The sequence below is a fragment of the Dryobates pubescens genome, chromosome 21 (assembly GCF_014839835.1).
Source record: "Dryobates pubescens isolate bDryPub1 chromosome 21, bDryPub1.pri, whole genome shotgun sequence".
In the NCBI taxonomy this organism is placed as follows: domain Eukaryota; kingdom Metazoa; phylum Chordata; class Aves; order Piciformes; family Picidae; genus Dryobates; species Dryobates pubescens.
The window spans coordinates 10,457,537-10,480,509 of record NC_071632.1 but is presented as its reverse complement, the minus strand read 5'-3'; the positions used below and the strand labels follow the sequence as shown (position 1 = coordinate 10,480,509).

Below are 22,973 nucleotides of genomic sequence, written 5' to 3'. Positions count from 1 at the left end.
GCTGTGCTGCACCACGTGCCATGCCCAGTAAAGGTGATGCCACCTCCTACCACCCTGTCTTTGCCTGGCAGCCCTGGCAGCACTACGGGCACCGCAGCTTGCAGCAGGCAGTGCCACATCCCAGCAAGCATCTGTCGCAATATTTACTGACGTCATTTGTCAAGGTCACCCCCACACACACCCCTGCACCCTCCCCCTGGCCTTTGCCCCCCCTGCCCCAGGGCCACGAACCCACGTGGGACAGGGGTTGGCATCACCCTATAGGTGCCTCTGTCCTCTCCCCATGGTCACAGTGCACTGCGGTGACATGGCCCCGCCATGGCCCCACCATGGCCCCATCCCGCAATGCAGCTGCACACAGAGCTGGGGGGGGTCTGTCTGGTTTATTGGGGGGGAGGGGGGTCTGCCCCAAACCTGGGGGGCACCTACGGCAGAAGGCAACATGCAGGGGGGGCACACGGTGGGGTGGGCACGCGCAGTGCCCAGCTACGGGATGACAGCACAAACACAGCACACACTACTGGGGCCAGTGAGTGGCTGAGGGGGGTTGGGCAAAAGTCCCCCAACACCCCCAAACCTGTGCGTGGGGTGGCCCCACGAGGGGAGCCCCCAGCTAGGGAGCAACTGGAGGAACGGAGGGGCACCCTCCCCTGGACAGAAAATGCCCCCTGGGCCACCCCCAGCAGGGACAAGGCTGGGGGCACAGCGTCAGGGGCACATGCAAGACGCAGCACACGCATGCCATGGGCACGAACACAGGGACAAGGGGACACGGGCACTGTGCCTGGCTGTCCCCACAGCAGCAAATTTTTTTGGGGGGGAGGGGCCTCCTGGCTCAGCGGGACCCCACCCCGAGACCTCCTCATTGTCCCGGGGCGCCGACGCAAGCACACGGACGGAGCAAGCACGGGAAACGCCTGACACACACCTGGCACACGCATGGACCCCCCCAGACTACACTGCCAGCCCCAAGGGCAGAGGGAGTCTGGCTAGGGAGGGCGCTGCAGCACTAGGAGGAGGAGGAGAAGGCGAAGAGCAGCAGTGCCCAGCAGCCTCTGCCAGCCCTGCCAGCCAAGTCGTGGGCACAGCAGTGGGGCCAGGGGCCTGGCACACCCCCCCTGGTTAGTCCAGCTAACGTGGGGCACGGGGGTCCCACCACCCCCACCGTAGGGGGATTATCCATGGAGGACCCTCCACCGGCCCTGACAGCGTCCTGGGGACAGGGTCCTGTGTCCTGTTGTGCCGGGGGGCCCCACGTGCCATGGTGCCAGGATGGCATCGGGAGGGGGGGTCCCGTGGCACTGGTGGGGGGGTCCTGGTCCCATCGTGTCCCATTAACTGCCGGGGTCAGAGCAGTGTCTCTGGAGGGGCTGCGAGCCCGGGGCAGGGGGCAGCTGGCCGGGCAGGGACAGGCGTCGAGGCGTGGTGCCCACTGAGCCCACCAGCAGCACCACATCTGGTGGCACTGGTGGCAGCGGCGGCAGCTCAGCGCGGGGGTCTGGGGCAGGTGCCAGTTCCAGTGGGACTGGGTAGCTTGGAACCTGCCAGAGAGAGAGCAGCTGCTGGCACCCAGTGCCACCTGGAGTATGTGCCAGGCCCAGGGGTGACCCCAGGCTCCAATAGGGCTGGGGCAATGGGGTATGGGAGAGGGGAACTGCCCCCCCAAACCAGGGGTATTGAGGGGTGACTCCAAAGTGGGGCTGGAAGACATGGGGAGGGGCTGCCCAAGGTTGGAGGTTTCAGGGGTGACCCAGAAATGGGGCTGGAGAACATGGAGAGGGGATGCCCAGCATTGGGGGATCCCAGGGGTGACCCCAACCCTCCCTAGCAGGACTAAAATATGAGATGATGGGGTCCAGAGGAAGCTCTGTGGTAGTTCGTGGCTAAAGTTAATGCTGGGGGAAACTTCAACCCACCACAAGGTCTCTGCCTCACACTTCTGGGTCTGGGGGTGTATGTTGGGGGGTGTGGGGGGTGTCTTTACCCACCTGAGCGAGCGGTTGGATAGGGGTGATGGGGAGGATGGGCTGGAGAGGACACGGGGGTCCGTGGGGCTGGTGGGGGGATGACACCGTGCTGTAGGCAGGGGGGACCAAGGTGGGCTGGCGTTGAAGGAGCTGCATGATGGAGCTGATGTCAGTGGCCATGCGCGTCTCCAGCCTGTGGAAGACAGGTCACACGTGGAATGGGTACCACAGCTTGCGGGGCTGTGGCCCCCAAAAGCATCCCGAGGTTGTGGTGGCCCCCAAAAGCATCTCAAGATACCTGTTGAGTTGCTTCTGGAGAAGGTCAAGCCGAGTTTCCACCTCAGAACGCTGGCGCCGGCTCATGGGCGGCAGGGGAAGGCTGAGGGCGGCGTGGGCCGGGATGGTGCAGCGGGGAAGCTCCTGGTACTGGCGGCCCCGGTTGTCCCCCCAAAAACTGAAGATGTTGGAGACCCCAGAGAAGGCTCCTGAAAGAGTTTGGGTGGATGGGAGTGTCCATAAGGGTGGGGAAGGGATGGATCCCAGTAGGAAGAGGGATGGAACCCAGTAAGAACAGGGCAGGGAGCAAGGATGGATCCCAAAAGGGACAGAGCAGGGATGGATCCCAGCAAGGGTGGGGCATGGGGCAGGGATGGATCTGAGCCAGGATGGGGCAGAGATGGATCCTAGCAGGGATCAGGGATGGATCATGACAGGCCAGATCCCAGGCTGGGTGTTCTGAGCTGTGGGGCAGGGGATCGATGGATCGGAGGGGGTCTGGAGGGGTTCTCCATCTGCCTGTGCAGGGAGGGCAGGACTTGTGGCCCCTTCAGGACTCCCCCAGGACTCCCCCAGGATCCCCTGGCCCCCAGCCCCACCTGACAGCGGGTTGCAGATATCGCCACTGCCTTTGCTCTCGCCTTCCTCGGCCCCCTCGCTGCGGAACGGGGACAGTGCGGTGGCCCCGGGGGGGCCGGGGGCGGGGGGCTCGTCCTCGTCGCTGGAGGGGTCGCTGGAGGGGTCGCTGGGGTGACATGGGGGACACGGATCCCACTCGGACGGTGCCCCCGGGGGCTGTCCCCTCCTGCCCCCTCGCAGCGCTTTCGGGCAGCTCCGCAGCTCCCCGGGGGTGGCATCTGCGGGGACATGAGCGGGGTCACCGCTGACAACACGCCGACTCCCCCAGGACGCCCCACACGACGTCCGTGTCCCCCTCCCGCCCCCCGATAGTTTCCACGGCACGCCCTCCTCCCCCCCCCCTTTCCCCCTAGCCCCGAACGCATCCAGTACCCCCGCCCCCCACCCTGGACCTTCCCGAACGTTCCTAGAACTCCCCCGGACCCTCCACCAGGACTCCCTCCCAGGACCCCCAGAGAATCCCCCCAGGACTCCCCTAGGAGCCCCTCGGACCCCTCCAGAATTTCCTACTTAACACCCCAGAATCCCGCTGGACCCTACCAGGACTTCCGCAGACCCCCATCCCCCAGGACACCCCAGAGAACCCCAAGGAACCCCCGGATCCCCAGGACCCTCCTGGACCTTCCAGGAACACCCCCACCCCCCCCCCCCCAGGATCCTTCCAGACCGCCCCGAGACCCTCCCAACTCCCTCCCCCCCGCATCTCCCCTCTAACCCCTCAGGAACTGCCCCGCTCCGCCCCAGGGCCGCCCCCGGACTCACCCTTCTCGGTGCGGCGGCGGAAGGAGAGTTTGCGCTTGCGGAGCCGATTGAATCCCCCCGCGTCGAGCTCATCGCTGCCCGGGGAGCCGGGGATCATGTTGGTCTGGGGGGGAAGGGGGAAACAAGCGGTCAGACTTGGGGGGCTGGCCCCCCAGCCTGGGCTGGAAGAGACTAGGGGTACTGGGGAATCAGACTTGGGCTAGAAGGGACTGGGAGCAGTACTGGAGGTCAAACTGGGGGCGGGGGGGGGGGGGGGGGGGGGGCGTCTGAAGCACCCACACCAGGCTGGCAGGGATTTGGAGCACTGGGGGAGTCAATTCTATTCTAAACTGGGGGGCTGCTGAACCCCCAGCCTGGGCTGGAAGGGACTGGGGGCACTGCAGAGAGGGTCAGACTTGTGGGGGTTACTGGCAGGACTGGTTGGGGGGAGAAGGAAGCACTTAGAGCAAGCACTGAGAGGGGTGACACTGGGGGTGGTGACACTGAAGAGCCTGGGTGAGGCACTGAGTGCCATGGTATAGCTGATTAGATGGCGATGGGTGACAGGTTGGACTGGATGATCTCAAAGGTCTTTTCCAACCGGGTGAACTCTAGCCTAGTCCAGTCTAGTCTATTTCTACTGTTGGGGAGTGACACTGTGGGGATGCTTTGGCAGTGGTGCCTCCACCACCACCTTGGTGCCATCTCAGGGTGACTGTCCCCATCACTGAGCATCTCCCACACTGGGACCCCCCCAGTTTGCGGGGCCCCCCCCACTCACATCGCGCAGGTTGAAGGTGATCTCCAGGCTGGACCAGAAGTGGTCGGAGAACTCGGGGTACATGTCCAGCACCTCCAGCAGGTCCTCGCGGTGGATCTTGTGCAGGTCACAGTAGGTCAAGGCCCGCACGTCCCCGTTGGACTTCCCCGGCCGTGCGTAGAGGTTCAGGGGCTCCCCGAAGATGTCGTTCTTCCCTTGGTGGGGCAAGTGGGAGGGGGGTCAGCCCCATGGGGACATCACAGAATCACAGAATTTCAGGGGCTGGAAGTGACTTCAAAAGCTCATCCAGTCCAAGCCCCCTGCCAGCGCAGGATCCCCTGCACCAGGTTACACGGGAACGCATCCAGGCGAGTTTTGAATATCTCCAGAGAGGGAGACGCCACAACCCCCTGGGCAGCCTGTTCCAGGGCTCTAGAACCCTCACAGGGGAAAAATTTGTCCTCATATGTACATGAAACTTCCTATGCCTCAGCTTCCACCACTGCCCCTTGTGCTGTCACTGGGCACCACCAAGCACAGCCTGGCTCCACCCTCTTGGCACTCACCCTTTACATATTTATAAACATTGATGAGGTCACCTCTCAGCCTCCTCTTCTCTAAGCTAAAGAGCCTCAGCTCCCTCAGTCTCTACTCATACAGAAGATGTTCCACTCCCTTCATCATGCTCGTGGACTCTTTCAAGCAGCTCACTGTCTTTCTGGAACTGAGGGGCCCAGAACTGGACACAATATTCCAGATGTGGCCTCACCAGTGCAGAATAAAGGGGGAGGAGAACCTACTGGTCACAGCCCTTCTAATCTACCCCAGAATGGCATTGCCCTTCTTGGCCACAAGAGCACATTGCTGGCTCATGGTCATCCTTCCATCCACCAGGACCCCCAGATCCCTTTCGCCTTCACTGCTCTCCAGCAGGTCCACCCCCAGCCTATACTGGTGCATGGAGCTGTTCCTTCCCAGGTGCAAGACTCTGCACTTGCCCTTGCTGAACTTCATCAAATTTCGCCCTGCTCAGCTCTCCAGCCCGTCCAAGTCTCGCTGAATGGCAGCACAACCTTCTGGTGTGCCAGTCACTCCACCCATCCCCAGACCATGGTGCCACGTCCCCACGGCCGACCGCCGGCAGCTCACCTAGGATGGCCACCACCACGTCGCCGCGCAGGATCTCGATGGAGCCGCGGGAGATGAAGTAGAGCGCAGTGAGGACGTCGCCCGCGTGGACCAAGGTGTCCCCGGGCGGGGCGTGGGTGGTCTTGAACTTCATGGCCAGGGCACGGAGACAGCCCTTGGTGGCTCCCTTGAAGGGTTTGCAGTTCTGGAGCAGGCTGCGGTTGAGGTGCAGGCAGATGTCGGCCTGCAGGCACTCGGGGAAGCCCTTCAGCACCTGTAGGACAAGGCGAAGGTCACCGTGGTGGCCGTGGTGGTGGCTGTGCTGCTGGTTGAGTGGCAAGGTGGCCACGGTGGTGGGCAGGACACCAGACAGTTGGCTGTGCCTTTGGTTTGGCGGCCACGGTGAGGATCCATGCCCCCAGCTTGTTGGCCATACCATTGTCTGGGCAGCTGTGCCAGAGGCTGATGTCACCAGTGGGGTGGCAGTGGTGGCAGCCATTCCACTAGATGGGTGGCCATGGAGTCATGGCAGCAGCCACACTGCTGGCTGAGTGGCTAGGTGGCTGTAGTGGTGGCTGTGCCACCAGCTGGGTGGCCTGAAGTTGAAGGTGGTGGTGGCCGTGCCACGGTCTGGGTGCATGCAGTGGTGGCCACACCATAAGCTGGATGAATCAAGAGGCACAGCGGCAGCCACGCCGTGGGCTGGGTGAGCGCAGCAGGGCCCACGCCAGGGTCTGGATGGCAGTGCCAGGCCTGGCGGCTCACCGCATTCATGTCGATGCCGTTGGTGTAGGACCAGGCGTGCTGGAAGTACTCCTCCAGGCGCTGGCGCAGGGGGTTGGGGATCTGGTGGAAGCGGATGAACTCCCGCACCCGCAGCATCTGCGTGTGGTAGCGGGCAGTGCCCGAGTACAGCCGCTGGATGATGGCAGAGACGTTCCCGAAGATGCTGGCATACATCAGCGCTGTGCCAGGGCCAGCGCCCGTGTCACCGCCGGGCACTTGGCTGGGCACACGCAGACAGGCTGGGCACACACAGACCGGGTGCCCAAACACCAACCAGGCACACACACAGGGACTGGGCACCCACACAGAGACTGGGCACATGCACAGCAACTGGGCACACAGAAACTGGGCATGCACACAGTGCCTGGGCACACACAGACTCAGCACACACAGAGCCTGGGCACACGCAGTGCCTGGGCACACGCAGACTGGGCTCACCACAGCAACTGGGCCCACACACACAGACTGTGCACACACAGTGACCACACCCTTGACATCCCCTCACTATCCCTTTGCTGTCCTTGTGCCAGCCCCTTGCCATTCCCTTGCCATCCTTGTGCCACCTCCATCGCATCCCCTCACTATCCTCTTGCCATCCTTGTGCCACCTCCATCGCATCCCCTCACTATCCTCTTGCCATCCTTGTGCCACCTCCATTGCATCCCCTCACTATCCTCTTGCCATCCTTGTGCCACCTCCATCGCATCCCCTCACTATCCTCTTGCCATCCTTGTGCCACCTCCATCACATCCCCTCACTATCCTCTTGCCATCCTTGTGCCACCTCCATCGCATCCCCTCACTATCCTCTTGCCATCCTTGTGCCACCTCCATCCCATCCCCTCACTATCCTCTTGCCATGCTTGTGCCACCTCCATCCCATCCCCTCGCTATCCCCTCGCTGTGCCCGTGCCATCCTCACACCCTGTCCCCACCCGGGCCGCCGGGGTGGCACTCACAGCCGATGAGCATGACGCAGATGGAGAAGATCTTCTCGGAGTTGGTGTTGGGCGAGACGTTGCCGAAGCCGACGCTGGTGAGGCTGCTGAAGGTGAAGTAGAGGGCGGTGACGTATTTGTCCTTGATGGTGGGCCCGCGGCGGGGGTCGCTGGCGTTCAGGGGCTTGCCCAGCTGCTCGCCCAGGGCGTGCAGCCAGCCGATGCGCTGGCCCTCCACGTTGCCGATGGCGTACCAGATGCATGCCAGCCAGTGGGCGATGAGGGCGAAGGTGCACATCAGGAGGAAGAGCACGGCCGCGCCGTACTCCGAGTACCGGTCCAGCTTCCGCGCCACCCGCACCAGCCGCAGCAGCCGCGCCGTCTTCAGCAGCCCGATCAGGGTGGTGGTCTGGGCAGGAGGACGGGGGAGTGGGGTGGGGACAAGAGTCACAGCTTCACAGATTGCATCCAAGGGACCCTCAAAGGGCATCTCGGCCAACCCGCGAGGGGAAGTGCATGGAGGTCTGGGGGGGGTCAACCGGCAGATGTGATAGTGATGGAGAACCTCAGCCAGAGCTACCTGGGAACTGGGGAGCTGAGTCTGACACACCTCCCCCCATGAGACTCCCTGCCCTTGTTGAGACTCCCTGAGACCCCCACCCAGACGCCCAGGAACTGGGGAGCTGAGTCCTCCTGTCAGGAAAGGGCAGCTCTGACCCCTTCAGAGACCCCCTGAGGCCCTTTGAGACCCTTGGAGACCCCCAGGAACTGGGGAACTGAGTCCTCCCTGGAGGACCTGATTCCTCCCTGAGACCCCCACCCGGACTGCCAGGCTGAGGCCTCCCTGCAGACAAGGGCAGCTCCAAACCCCTCCAGAGACCCTCGGACCCCCCAGAACTGTGGAAACCTGGGGTGTGCAGAGTGGAATGGCACAGCAGAGCTCCCTGCCCAGTAACCACATCCTCTCCAAAAGCAGAGACAGCCCTGGTGCTCCCCTTCACAGACCTCCTGCCCCACTGCAGGCTGAGGTGTCCACCCTTGGGTAAAGCCATCCCCTCCCCAGTGCCAGGGGGCCTTGCAAAGGCACATGGCAGGGCAAGGGTTGCCCCCCCTCAGCATAGCATCACTCCATCACTGCTAGGCACAGGGGTCCCCCAGGGCCAGACCCAGATTCGCTCACACCTGAGCCCAGTAGCACGTGCTGCCTGCACCTGCCCTGGCACCCACCCACTTTGAACCCATTGCTCTGGCACCCATCATCTTAGCACTCACTGTCCTGATGCCCACTGCCCTGGTACCAAATGCCTTTGGCACCCATGGCCCCCAGCTGTGGACACCTGTCCCTGGCCTGGGGTCACGTGTAAAGAGGTTCCTGGACATCACCCCAGGAGAGCATCTGGCACCTAGGGAATAACCCCCACTGCCCTGGCACCCACTGCTCTGGACACAGCACTGTGGACATCTGTCCCTGGCCTGGGGGCACATGGGAGGAGATTCCTGGGCCTTGAGCATCAACCCATGTGTAGACCTGGCACCTAGGGAACAGCTCCCCCTGCCCTGGCACTTACTGTGGGCATCTGGCACCCACCATGACCACTCACATGGGACTCCCAAAGCATCGCCCAGCCCTGACTCTCAAAGCACCACCCAGCTCTGAGCTCCACCCAGCCCCGCCAGGGCACGGCGCAGCGGCACAGCGGCACAGCACATTGGCACAGCACAGTGTCCCACGGGTACCTCCTCAGAGCCGGAGCCAAAGATGAGGAGGTCGAAGGGGATGGCAGCCACCATGTCGATGAGGAACCACCCCTTGAAGTAGTGTATGGCGATCTTGGCGGGGTGGCTGACCACCTCCTCGTTGGAGTTGACGTAGGTGGTGCGGAAGTTGATGAGGATGTCGATGATGAACATGATGTCCACGATCAGGTCCACCACGTTGAGGGGGCTGCAGGAGTAGCCGCAGTGGTGCCGCTGCGCCTCCTCCTGGTCGTTGAGCAGGAAGGCGGCCGAGTAGGGGGTGAAGATGGCCGTGTAGATGACCAGCAGCAGGATCAGCCAGTCCCACACCGCCTTGAAGGGGCTGTAGTGCAGGATGGTCCATCGGTGGATGCGCGGCGCCTGCAGCTTGTACTCGGGCAGCACGTCGGCTCCCAGAGACAGCACCTGGGCAACAGCCACGGGCACGGCCTCAGAGCCTGTGCCCACCTCCTGCCGGGCTGAGACCACCCCCCTGGCCGGCACCACCCTGGCCCGGGCAGGTCTTCCAAAACGCTGAGACCTGCAGAACCCCACACAGGTGGGCAGTGATGTGGAGGGAGCCGGCACCAATGCCCTGCATTATCCTTGTGCCAGGAAGAGAAGCCGGAGTCTCTCCCACACACTACAGAGCCCACACGCCCAGAACCACTTCACCCAGGGCATCCCCCACCCCTGCCCTGCAGGACCCAGCCACCGCCCCACCAAAGCTCTGAGCACACCAAGGTGAGCAGTGACACAGCTGGAATCTGGCACCGGTGCTCTGAGTTGTCTCTGTGCCCCAGAGTACCTCACCCAGCACCACCCCGACCAAACCAGCCCGCACCCCCACAAAGCTCTGTGCCCACCACGGTGGGCAGTGACACGACTGTTGGCTGGCACCAGTGCCCTGGGCCGGCACCGCTACACTGCATTGTCCCTGTGCCAGGAAGAGAAGCCAGAGTCTCTCCCACATGCCCCCACAGAGCTGTGGGGATGGGAATCAGGGGTGCCCCCAGTGCAGTCCCTGCCCTACACAGGGGGTGGGACACCCTGGAGTGGGGCAGCAGGTGCAGAGGGCAGAGTGGGTACATCAAGTGGTGCTGGGGCAGTAGGGTTCAGTGGGTGTGGTGGGTGTGCAGTAGGGGCAATAGGCACAGTGGGCACCGAGGGTGCAGCACATGCAGTGGGGACAGGAAGTGAAGCAGGCACAATGGGAACCGTGGGCACAGAGGGGTGCCAGGAGCTTCCCCCAGTTCTAGCAGGTCTCTGCTTGCTGGACTCCCTTCTAAGATCCCCTCCCCTGGCAGTGTCCAGGGCAATGAGGCTGGGGGGTACAGACACACAGGGGGCACAGACTCTCTGCCCTGACAACTACCTCCCCACAGCAATGCCACCTCCTGCCCCCCACAGTGCTGCTGTCCCCAGCCCTGAACACACATGTGGGCACACATGTGATGGGCACACATATGATAGGCATACACAGTCTAAGCCAGGGATACAGAGGGGTACACAGCTGTGCCCTGGCAGCTGTGCCTGCCTGTCCTGGCTGCCTGGCACCAGGATTAGATGTCCTGGCTGTGGGATGGGAGCACTGGCTATAAATAGGGAGCAGGCAAGCAGACACTGGTGGGCAGAGGGGCCCAGGGATGGGGTGAGGGTGCCAGGGCAGCCCCCCAGAGAGGAGCCAGCCTGGGCACAGCACCCATCCACACAGTACCCAAAGGCAGGGACAGGAGCTCGGGTGAGCGGGTTCTGGGGGGTCCCTCCCCACTCTGCCCGTGCCTAGCATTGGCACAGGTACAGCTGCGGGAGCAGGCAACGGGGCACAGCCACCCCGGGCACCATCCTGGGGGTGCAGTGCTGCCGCGGGGCTGGAGAGGGCCATGCCACCCGGAGGGGCTGTGGGCAGGTACCAGGTGGCAGCAGAGCGAGGGGCAGCAGTGGGTAACCAGCCCTATCCAAAGCAGGGGGCGGGGATCTGGGGGCGGTGCCAGGACACGGGTACCCCGCCGTGCCCACGGCACAGCACCCACCACCCTCCCCGGAGCGCCCCCACAGACACCCCCGGGCCAGACCCTCCCCCCACCCAGAGAGGTGCCCGGCGGCAGGTGCCAGGCCTGGGCATGGCAGCAATGCGGTGTGCCCAGTACCTTCTCCTGGTGACTGTGCCCCCCGGCACGAGCAGCGTGGCCGTCGAGGCACAGGCAGGTGCCACAGAGCGGGGAGATGCCAGGCGTGGGGCGGGCTCCGACCCCTGGGTGGGCAGCAGGGGGGCCCTGCAGCAGCTGCAGCAGCGATGCCAGCATCCTCCCGCCCACCTGCTGTGCCAGACCCTGCCCGGGGCTCACCGGTGGCACTCACCCGCCATCGCCTGCCCGCCACCTACCCCGTGGGCACCAAGCGCGTGGCCCCCCACCAGTGCCCATCCCACTGCCCCCTCCCTGGCACCCCGGGCCTGGCCGGGCGCGGTGACCGGGCACCCCTGGCTGTGGCGGCGGCGGCGGCGACAGGAAAATTATTGGGGCGGAAATTTTTCCCAGCCTGCCCTGCTGCCAGTGCCCGCCTGTGCCCCCCTGCCCGCCCCCAGCCCCTCCCGTGCTCCGGGGAGCTCTGGCACGGCACAGCGTGGCACACAGCACGGTACACAGCGTGGTACACGGTGGCACAGCGAAGGGCTTGGCTTGGGCTTGGTGCCACAGCACGGTTTGGGGGTACCTGTGGTGAGGACGTTAGGTCAGCTGCTGGTGCCTGTGGGCATTAGAGTGGGCACCAGAGTGGGTGGTGGGTGGGGGCAGGGAGTGGGCAGGGGGGCAGGTGGCACCTTTCCTGGTGTGTCACAAAGTGGGACGTGTCCTGACCCCCTCAGCGCCCCTTTGGCCATGTGGGCACCGTACTGGTGCCAAGATTTATGCTCCACAGTGTGGGCATGGTATGGCATGCTACAAACATGCCATGAACATGCCACAAACATGCCAGGGACACGCCACAACCACCCATACGCCAGCGTGGTGTCAAAGTGTCCTTCTGCTGCCACCACCTCCCTTGGCACATGGGGCACCAGGGCACATCCGGAGGGACACACACGGCCCCTGTCACCCCTGTCCCCAAGTGTCACCGCCCCCGGTGGCCTCGTGGGGGGAGTGTCGTGCCCAGGGCGGTGGTGGAACAGCCGTGCCAATGCCAGGGACACGCCGCGGTTCTGTCACCAGCCCTGACTCACCCGCTGCCACCCACGTCAGGGGTTCCCCGCTGGCACCCGCGGCCCCCCGCTCCTTGTGACACCCTCTGAGGGTGGTTCCGGGAGTGGCACACACCAAGAACCAACCCCCTCTCCGTGCCCCAAAGGTGCCACCGGCAGGCAGGGGTGGACTACTGCCACGGGGGCAAGATTCTGGGGGGTCATACGGGGTGAGGCTGCCATGTGGGGGGCACAGGAGTCCAGGCACGGTACCGGGGGATCCGGAGTGGGGAGCAGGGGAGCAGGGGTGTCCTGGGGACACATGGATTCGGGGTCAGGGGTGGGCACAGGGGGCGAGAATGTTGCAGACCTCCGGGGAGGGGGGGCACAGACACCAAGGGCAGAGTCCCCCCCGGCTCCATCACCACAGCGCTGGGAGGTCCCAGCTGAACACTCCCTTCCAGCACCGGCAGCCTCTCGGTGGAGGCGGGGGATGTCTCGCTGCGGCTCGGGCAACGCGGCTCCGATGGAACCGGGGCGCGGGGGCAGGGAGGGAGCCGGGGGGAAAGTGAGCGGCGGGGGAGGGGGAGAGCGGGATGGGGGCGGTTCCAGCCACCGGCGGCTCCGGCAAACTAGGACAGAGCCCTGCCCGTGGCACGGGCGGCCGCCGACCCCTCCCCAGCGCCCCCGGGCATCCCAATGCAGGCAGAGAGACCCCGAGGGACTCCCCTCAACACACCCTCCCCGTCCCCGTTCCCTGCTGCCACTGCCCGGGGCGGGGGGGACCCCGCAATTGCGTCTGGATTGGAGGCAACACTCGGGACACCCCTCAACTACGGCACCACTGCAGGGCAGTGCCCGCCCCACCCTCCCACTGTGCCCTGTGCCATGGGGACAGCCCCCAGCCCCCTTCTGTGACCCCCAGCCACGGAGACAGCCCCTGTGCCTCTCGGCCCCCGGCGTCATGGTACCCCCACCCCCCGCGGCTGGCACCGACTCCCGACCACCCCTCTCTCCCAGTCCGTGTGCCCACAAGTAGGGCCGATGCCCGGTGCCACCCCCCGGTGAGGGTGACACGACACCCATCAGTCAGCGTGACACAGATCCGGGTGGCACACGGTGACACGCGGTGGCACCAACACCGCCCCACACGCGGCGCCTCGCCGCAGCACCTCCGCCAGCACCTCCTGTGCCTCCCGCACCCGGCACCTGCCGCGCCCCCAACACCCGCGCCCACGGCCCGCGCTGCCCTCGCTGCCGCAAATACCCTGGGCACGGCACCCCCAGCACCCCCCGCCCGCTGGTACCCGCCTGTGCCCGCGCTTCACTGCCACCCCGACAGTCCCGGCCCCTGCACCAGCGCCTCTGGACCCATAGCACCCATGCTGGTGGGCACCCCAAACACCTTGCACTGGCACCCATGCACCAGAAACCACACTGCCACCCAAGCACCCTAATGCCGGCACTGCCACCCAGCACTGATACTGGCATCAGCACCCAGTCCTGACACTGGCACCAGCACCAATGATTGAACCAGAAGGTACCAAGCAGCTGCAGATACCCAGCACTGGCACCAACACCCACCCAACACGTGCCCAGGGATACCACACCAACACCAACACTGGCATCCAGCACTGGCACCAAACACCAGCACTCACATACCAGTGCCAGCACCAGTACCCAATCACTGCTCCAAAAGGTATCCAACAGCCACAGCCAGCAGGTACCAAATGCTCTCACTGGCACCTATGCAACACCAGTCCAAGTACCCCTCACCAGCACCCAACACTGGCACCCAATACAAGCACCCAGTATTGGCACCGGCACCCAACATGGGTACCCAACATGAACGCCCAGCCACTGGTACTATCACCAGTAACCAACACTGGCACCCAACATGAGCACCCAGCACTGGCACCAGCACTGGCACCAGCATCAAACATGGGCACCAGTAAATACCTGATACACCCCTGGGCAACCCTCACCAGCAGGTTTTGGGCACCTCTGTGTCATCCACCTCCAGGACACCGATACCCACTATGTACCAACCCCAGCACCCCTGGCACCAAACCCAGCAGCACTGCCCACCACCAGCAGCACCCAAATACATGCCAGCAGGGGACACCCAAACCAGGCAACTGCTGACACCCAAAGCCCATAGTGCCAAGGGTGCCTGACACCAGTGGTGACAACCCCACCACCATCGCCAGTACTGGTGCCACCCAACACGCTCTCTGCTGCGGCAAGCACTGACCATCCGTGTGGCATCAGAACAGCCCTGGCAGTGTGCATGGCACTGACGGCACCATGACACCCAGCTGTGCCCAGCTCGGTGGCTGTGGTGGCCACGCTGCTGGTACTCACCGCATTGAGCTGTGGGGCTCCCTCAGCACCCCCCGACATGGGCACCAGTGTTGGGCAGCCACCCTGGCCAGGAGGCAATGCTGGCACCTACCCTGGTGTCGGCGGCACGGTGACAGCACCCACAGTCCGTGGCACTGGTGGCAGGGTGGGTGACGTGCCCGTGACAGGGTGACGTCCCCACGGGGCGGTGCGCCTGCCACGGCACCCGACCCACACCCACTGACGCAGGCACCCTACGCTGGCCCATGTCGTGCCACGCTGTGCCACGGTGGTACCACGCACCACCGTCGACGGGTCAGCCACGGGGACCACTATTACGTGCTGGCACTGTTCTGGCAGCACCTTGGTTCATGACAGCACCCACGGCCACAACCATGCCACAGCTGCTGTGGCACAGCTGGAGGGTGGCAGAACGCCCATGGGTGGGTGATGCCACCCTGACCCGTGGCACCCACGGCACCCATGGCATCCACGGAGTTTGGGGGCTCTCGTGGCTCCCGGCCCCACTGCTCGCGGGCCCGTGGGACTCTCAAGCCCCCCGGTGCCCGCCCCAACCACCTAGTTCCCGCCTCCCGGCCGCCCCTCGGGGCTCCAGTGTGGGAACGGCCCCGGGGACCTCTCTACGGTGCCGCGGGACGAGCCCCGTGAGCCTCGATCCCTGCACGGGGCTCACAGTCGGACCCTCTCTCCCCGGTAGTAGAGGGACTGCTGGGCAGACGATGCTGTCGGGGCGAGGGCAGCTAGGGGCAGGCTCTGGGAGTCGGGGATCGCTGGGGATCGGGGGACTCCGGGGGTCGAAGATTTGATGGGGGTCTCTGAGGGTTGGGGTCCGGGGATTCCGGGGCTCCGGCAGTGGGGGGTTCTGGGGTTCGGGGATTTGGGGGGTCTCTGGGGATCGGGACGGGCTCCGGAGCAGGCGGTGCCGTCGGAGTTGGGGGCGGCTTGGGACGGGCGCGGCGGAAGGGACACCCCACCCCCCCGTTCCCCAGATCCCCCCTCAGTGCCCCTTAGTACCTCCTGTGCCACCAGGCTGGAGACGCGCACGGCGCGCCGGACCCGGCCGCTTTTGCGGTCCCCGTCGGGGCGGTCGCCGCTGTCGCGACGCACGGAGACCATGATCGTGATCAGCGGGGGTAGTCCCGCGGCAGCCCCACGCCGCCTCTCATCCCGGCAGGGCCAGGCTGAGCCGAGCCGAGCCGAGCCCGGCGCTGCCCCGAGCTGGCAGCAGATGGAGCGGGGCCGCCCCCCCCGCCCCGGGCCCCCCCTCTGCTCCACCGCCGCCGCCCCCGTCCAGCCCCCTCCGGCCCCCACCGCTCTCGTCACGCCGCGGGGAGGGACCGGGATCCCCCCCGGGAGACACTGAGGCACGGGGTGGGTACGACACACAACTCCCGGGGGTTCTGGCTGCCCACCCCCCCCCCGAGTCTGGCAGCTGCTGCATGGAGGCCCCCGGACTCCCCCCGGACTCCCAGAGACCCTCGATAAACCCCAGGGATCCCCGAGACCGCCCGGGTACGGAACCCCAACGAGCAGGGACGGGGACCGGGATGGACACAGGGACAGGGAGGATGCCACGTGGCTTCCGTGCTCCCCCTGCCCCCCCTGCCCCCGCTGGCATTGCCAGCTCTCGGTGTCCCTGGCTGCCACCCAGCCCTGGCACTGGGACCCTGCTGCAGCCACCCAGCGCCTGCCCCTGCTCCTCAGCCCACCTGCGGGGGGCCCTGGGGTGGAGCATCCTCACCCCACAGGTGCAAGGGCTCTTGGGGGGATCCGTTCTGCCAAGGACGGGGGGTTCCTGTGCACCCCACCCTTACCGCCACCCACTGGCAGCCCCTGGTGACACTGCCCCAGCCACTGGCACTGGGGGGAACCCACCAGCCCGAGGTGAGTTTGGTGGTCCCCACAGACCAGGCCAGCTCAGCCCCCCACCCTCCAGAGGCACTCAGGGTGGGCACCAGCAGGTGTCCTATGGCAAGGCTGTGACAGAGCCCAGATCTTGGCCAGGTTGGTCATCACCAGCGTGGTGCCCAGCAACTCGAGGGTCCCTGGCACTGCTGTGACCTAATGGATGCCACAGCACCCATTCTGATGTAGCAGTGGAGCCAGTCGGTGCCAGCCTGCAGCCTGCCCATGCCAGGTCCCCATGCCCATCAGTGCCAGTGCGGCTGGCCGCAGTTGGAGGCCCAAGAGCAGGGTGACCTTGACGGGGCTGCAGCGCGGGCGCCTTGGCTGCCGTCACCGCCGGTGATTCATGGCACCAGGGCCTGGCAGCCTTCAGCCCCACGGCATCACCGCCCCATGGCGTCACCGCGCCACAGCCAGGGTCACCTCTTGGTCCCTGCAGGGTCCTAAGCACAGCCACCCTGCCCACGCCCACCTGTTCTCTATGCCACATTGGCACACGGTCACACCAGGCTGGCACACAGCCTACCTCACTGGCACATGCAATGGGGACCGCATCCTGTGCCAGGCCCAGTACAGCTAGGGCACAACCGTGCCCCCCATCCCAATGACATGTGTCACTGCCAACTGTTGGTGATAGCAGCCATATGCCCCAGCTGCTGGGCACTCTGTAGCGATGGCAGTGGTGGGCAGGGTGGCACGGCTGGGCTGGGTGCAGGCCTCTGGCTGGGCACAGCAGCAGCACCTTGATCAATCACTGGCGATGACACCCAGGGCGCCCGGCTGGCAGCTGCCAAGGTGGAACAGTGGGCATGGCAAGAAGCAAGGGGGGAGGTTTGGGGAGGCTCAGCACCCACCGAAGGTCCCCACCCTGCAGAGGGTTCTGTGGCTGCTCTGGCACCTGGTAAAGGGCACGGGGCTGGGTGCCCACCCTGGCACAGTAGCCCCACAGCCGGGCTGGGAGTTCTCGAATTGGGCAGTCCCACCCGTGCCCCCCCCAGTGAGTGGGAGCTGGGGGGGCCGGGGGTGCTGGCAGCTGCACTTGTGCAGCTTCATCCCCTGCCAGCTGCCAGGGTCCCCGTGGAGAAAGGCTGGCACGGGACTGGCACGGGGCGCTTAGGGACCCTGGAACACGGGTTTCTCTCTCCTGGTGCCCTCGTCCATGCCCTCAGCCCCCATGCTGGGCCAGCCAGGGGCCCTGGGGGGCCACTGCCTCCCCAGCAGCCACGAGTTCATTAGCAGGGCGGCTGGACTGTAATTAAGTGGGCATAGCCAGATGGTGATTACACAACTTGGTGCCAAGGATTAGCACAGCCCCCAGCACCCTGGCACGGCATGGGGCAGCCTGGCACGACACAGGGGCTAACACCTGTGCTGGGCACAATAGACAGTCCAGGCTGGGAGGCCCCTGCCCCATGCTCCTCACTGGGAACCCCCCAGGGACCCCCCCATGCCATCTGTGCCAGTCATGTGCCAGCCATGTACCACCACGCTGCCATGCTGTGATGCCCACCACTCCAGCACCAAGGCTGATCCCCTTCAGGGGGCTGACAGGGACCCTCCCGGTCCTGTGGGGCCATGAGGCACAGCCAGTGACAGCTCCACCTCACACCACCCCTGCTGGTATCCCCTGGGTGAGGGCATCACCCCAGGCAGGGGCATCCTGGGCACCCAGCTGGGCTTCAGCACTTTCTGCAGCCCCAGCACCTCACTGTGGCCTCCAGCATCACCCCATGAGCTCCACCATCCCCTCAGGGCTCAGAGCATCCCCTGGGCTCTGGCCATGCCCTCAGCATCACCTGGCCACCTCCAGACTCATTTGATCACCTCTCCTGGTCACCTGCAACACCACTTGGCTACCTCCAGCATCACTTGGTCATCTCTGACACCTCTTGGCCACCTCTGGCACTGCTTGGTCACGTCCCACCTCCCGGTCACCTCCAGCACCACCTATCTACTTACAGCATCACACAGCCACCTCCAGCCCTTCCCAGCCACCTCAAACACCTCTTGACCACGGCCAGCACCTCCTTGCCACCTTCAGCACCACTCGGCCAGCGCCGTGTGCCATGTGCCGCCCCCGGCCTCACCTGGGTGACCTTCTCGGTGACGTTGTGGGTCCGGTCCTTCAGCTTGGTGGGGGCGATGATCTCCTTCTCGCCTGGGGGGGCGGCCAGGAAGGCATCCCCCTTGAAGTCGACGAAGCTGAGGGTGATGTGGGGGATCCTGCCAATGGCCCGGTACCGTGCCAGCTCTGGCTCCGACGTCGAGTTCAGCAGGGCGTTGCGCAGGCTGCCCACGGCCCCTGCGGGGGGCACCGTCAGCGGGGGAAAGAAGCACCCGGGGGCCCGCTCTGGGGTGGGCAGGGGGCTCACCATGGGGGAGAGGAGCCCCGGGGTGGGTTGAGCAGCTCCCAAGGGAGCCCTGGACTGGGTGAGGGAAGTGGGGTACCCTGGGTGGGGAGGGGGTGTGCCACAGTGGGTAAAGGGTTGCTGGAGTGACAACCCCTTGCTCCGGCCGGCGTTGGCAGCCCTGCATTCCCTGGCCTGGTGTCGTTTACGTTAATGTAATTAATGTAATTAATTGCCAGCCGTTAATGAGCTTAGCAGTGCTGTAAGCCGGTTAACTGCTGCTGGCACAGGGCAGCTGGGGCCGGTGGTGGGCAGCTGGTACCAGCTGAGGGGCTCTGTGCCACGTAGGGCCTTGGTGTCATTTGGAGGGCTCGGTGCTGGAGGGGGCTTGGTGCCATTTTGGGGTTTGGGTGCCAGGTGAGAGGCTGAGTGCCACACGGGGGGCTCAGTGCTGCGCCACGGAGCTCGGTGCTGGGTAATGTTTCGGTGCCGTTTTTGGTAGGCAACATGCCATGGGGGGGGCTTGGCGCTGTGCCAGGGAGCTCAGTGCCAAGCGGGTGGCTGTGGGTGGCAAGGAGGTTGCCAGCAGGCCCCAAAGCTGCCGGCAGCGCAGCTTCATTAGCACAATGAGGAGGCTGACAGTGATGAGTGCCGCGAGCACCACGTGCTGGCACCGTGGCCAAGGCACCGGTGGGCGCCCCCGGGCAGCGGCTGACAGCGGCAGTGGAAAGACCCTAACAAGCCGGCGGCCTCTGCGGCCTCATCCTGCTGCCGCTGGCACTGCCGGGCACAGGCATACCGGTGCTGGAGCCGCGGTGCACGCCGGCGCTGGCGTGGCGCTGGTGGCAGCGCTTGTCCCCGTCGCCCTTCATGGCCTCCATGTCATCGAGGGACGATGCCCGGCGCAGGCTGCGGAGGCTGTCGCCCGAGCGGCACCGTGCCAGGCTGCCATCCGAGAAGGCGGCGTGCGGTGCCAGGCGGTCGGCCCGCGGTGAGGAGTGGGTGACGGGGGGTTCCCCGCCCATCAGAGCTGCCTGGTCCTCGGGCTGGGCACTTCCCAGGCAGCCAGGCTCTGGCCAGGACGTGGCATCCTCAGTGCCGGACTCGCTGCTCTGCTTGGCACAGTCCACGACCACTGCGTCCGGTGCCTCCGTGGCTGGCAGCGACTGCTTGCTGCCTGCCAGTGCCAGCAGCGCTGGGAGCTTCAGCCGCAGCGACCGGCTGCGCCCTGCACAAACAAGGGGCATGGTTGGCATCAGGGGCACCCAACAAAACCACCTGTGAGCACCTGCTGCCCTCACTATGTGCTGTGTGGTACAGCCTGGCACCTAGTCTCCAGGAGTGGGGCCAGCTCATGGGCACCCACTAACCTTGCCATCTGGCACCTAAAGTCTGAAGAAGTGAGGCCAAAGGCACCCACCAACCCCCTGGGCACCCACTGCCCTTGCCATGTGCCAGAAGGCAGAGCATGGCACCCAGGACTGCAGAAGTGTTGGGGGGGGGATCTTGTGGGACTAAGTATGGCAAAGCTGGCACACAGCCCCATCCCCCCAAGCTGTGCCATGTGTCCTGGGGCCAGGTGCCAGCCCTACCTGCAGGGAACCAGTTGGGGGGGGTGACCCAGTGGTTGGTGTCCTGGTCAGGGGACCCTGGGTGCTCCTTCTCCAGCACCAGCTCGAAGTTCAGGATGAACATGATGACGGTGCCATCCTCACTCTTCACGGGCACCACGTCCACCAGGCACAGGAAGCAGCTGCCTGCGGGGAAGGTGTGTTTGGGGTGGGCTCAGTACCGTGCTGGCACAGCCCCTGGCACGGCCTGGCACCCTCTTCTTGACCCCCAGAACCTCCTGGGAATCCCCTCCTGACCTCCGTTCCTGCCTGGCACCTCTCTCCTGACCACCATTCCTCATTGGCACCCCTCTCCCGCACCCTGCCACTGCCTGGCAGTCCCCACTGCTCCCCATCCCTGGGCAGCACCAACTGGCAGCTATCTCCTCGGTGGAGGGGGAGGCTGGGGAGTGTGGGGGGAGGGGCGTTCCGCTCCCCAGGGCTGCGATGGGTTGCAGGGGGTGCTTACAGGAGCCGCAGCGGGAGCAGCGCGGTGCCCGCGATTTTAAGCGGCTCAGGGCCGTTCACAGCTGCGGCGTTAATCCCGCGGGGGCTGGGGGGGCACAGGCCCGGGGGGGGCAACCCAGGGTAACCTCTGCTGTGCGGGGGTGCGGCAGCTCCCTGCCCCCCCCAGCATCCCGCATCCCCCTTCAGAATCCCGCATCCCCCCTTCAGAATCCCGCATCCCCCCTTCAGAATCCCGCATCCCCTAGCACCCTGCTCCCCCACCTCATCCTACACCCTCCCCAGCCCCCTGAACCCCGCCCAGCACCTTGCACCCTCCCAGCACCCTGCAACTCCCTCCAGCCCTGGGCACCCCTGGGCACCCTGCCCCCTCCCCCCGCAAGAACCTTCCCTCTTTCCTCGGGGGGCGTCCCCATTTGCCCCAGTGGGTACTGGGGAGGGGGCTTCCCCCCAGCCTCCCACCCACGCGGGCACCCCCAGCCCCTCCCCAGCGGACAGGCGACTGGGGGGAGGGGGCACACGAGCGCGTGACGCCGGGTGCTGGATTTCCCCCCCGCTCTCGCTCCCCCGCACCGTGTCGTGTTCCCCCCCGGGGCTGGCAGCGGGCCCGGCACACGATGGCAGCCGCCAGCTGGCACCGGCACTGGCACCGGCACCAATGTGGGAAATCCCTGCCCGTTTGGGGGGGCAGGGGGCGCGCGGCATGGCTTGGCACGGTCTGGCACAGCCTAGTATGGCACAGCCTGGCACGGCCCGGGCCGCAGCGGGGTCTCGGCTGTGTCAGGGATTAGTGGCACCGCCACATGGTGCCGGCGGCAGCTTCTCCTCATCCTCACCCACCCGCGGGAATCCCTAATCCCGCTCATCCCCCGCCCGGGACGCGGGCTGGCACCGGGCTGGCACCATCAGCACCCCCCCGATAGGGCCTCTCAGCATGCCCATGCCGCTACCCACCGGGACGCCACCCCCCACGGTAGTCACCCCTCACCTCACTTCCAGCCGGGTCCGGGTGGGTTTGGGGATAGTGGGGGGGGTGTCAGGAGGGGGCTGGAGGGGTCCGGAGTGGGGGGCGTCAAGGTGCCACCCCAGACCTCCCCGCCCCTGCCCCAGCGGCCACGGGAAGGTGAAGCCCCATGGGTGGGGGGTCCTGCGGGGGTGTGTGGGGTCCCGGCCTGCGCGGTGCTGACGGAGGGGACCCCCCTGGTGAGCAACCCCCCTCCCCCCGGAGCCACTCGCCGGTTTTATGCCTAAATATGGCCGCGGGCAGCGGCTTCGGCGCGGAACGGCCACGGCCCCCCCCCCCCCCCGCCCTTCGCCACCGGGACCCCTCCTGCCACCGGGCAGCCCCGAGGGCAACTGGGACAGCAGTGCTCGGGGGCGGCTGGCGGCAGCCCCGGGGAGTGTTGGGGTGGGGTGGAGCAGCAGGGAGTGTGTGCTGAGCCCCCTGCCGCAGTCAGTGCCCCGCAGACCCCTCCCAGCAGCCCCAGTAGTCCCCCAGCAGCCCCCAGCATCCCCTTGTCCACCTCCCAAGCCCCCCCCCCCCAGTATCCCTCTTGCCCCCCCATGCCCAGCATCCCCCCCTACATCACTGTCCCCCAGTATACCCCTTGTTGTGCCACCCACCCCAAATGCTCCCCTGCCCCTCACCCCCAGACCTCCTCACCCTGCTCTGGCTGGGTGGCATTGGGGAACTCCCCCCTCCAAAATCCCCAACACCCCCCCAGCCTCCCCCATCCCCACACCCCATGATGCCCCGGGCACCACCCCACCACCAGGCACCCCACTGCCCCAGCACCCTGACACCAGGCACCCCCTCACCTCTGGGCTCCAGAGCTGGGACCTAGCCAGGCATGGGCACCTCACCACTGCCTGCACTGCCAGGACACCCCCTGGGATACCCCCCTGGTGCTGGCACCCTGCCCACTGACCCACAGGCACCAGGCCTGGCTCTGGCACTGTGGTGAGGCCACGACCTTGCCCAGGCAGCACCAGTAGCAGCTGATGCTCCCCAGCAACCCTCACCAGCCCTCCTGTTTCACAGTGCCAAGATGCCAACATGGCTGGCAGCACCTGGCTGTGCCACAGGAACTGTGCCAACACAGGGGGAGTGCCTGCACTACCATGTGCCAGCT

At 65.7% G+C, this 22,973-nt stretch overlaps 1 protein-coding gene across 5 annotated transcripts in view; it reads right to left on the bottom strand.

Moving 5' to 3' along the window:
• Window positions 1-372: 372 nt before the first annotated feature.
• The window catches only part of KCNH2 (potassium voltage-gated channel subfamily H member 2), a 38,605-nt gene continuing 16,004 nt past the window's right edge, over window positions 373-22,973 (bottom strand). For 3 of the 5 annotated variants that reach the window (XM_054171373.1, XM_054171375.1, XM_054171372.1), the window contains exons 3-15: window positions 20,359-20,523; window positions 19,566-19,994; window positions 18,506-18,720; window positions 8,972-9,397; window positions 7,256-7,643; window positions 6,277-6,476; window positions 5,533-5,785; window positions 4,405-4,598; window positions 3,645-3,747; window positions 2,843-3,100; window positions 2,266-2,452; window positions 1,989-2,160; window positions 373-1,541 (exon numbers count right to left, since the gene is read on the bottom strand). In XM_054171373.1, coding sequence (XP_054027348.1) covers window positions 1,335-1,541; window positions 1,989-2,160; window positions 2,266-2,452; window positions 2,843-3,100; window positions 3,645-3,747; window positions 4,405-4,598; window positions 5,533-5,785; window positions 6,277-6,476; window positions 7,256-7,643; window positions 8,972-9,397; window positions 18,506-18,720; window positions 19,566-19,994; window positions 20,359-20,523 — 3,197 coding nt within the window. In that variant the 3' untranslated portion in view covers window positions 373-1,334. Of the gene's footprint in view, window positions 1,542-1,988; window positions 2,161-2,265; window positions 2,453-2,842; window positions 3,101-3,644; window positions 3,748-4,404; window positions 4,599-5,532; window positions 5,786-6,276; window positions 6,477-7,255; window positions 7,644-8,971; window positions 9,398-15,527; window positions 15,694-18,505; window positions 18,721-19,565; window positions 19,995-20,358; window positions 20,524-22,973 lie in introns of those variants that run through there. The other 2 variants (XM_054171374.1, XM_054171376.1) reach the window with 2 other exon arrangements.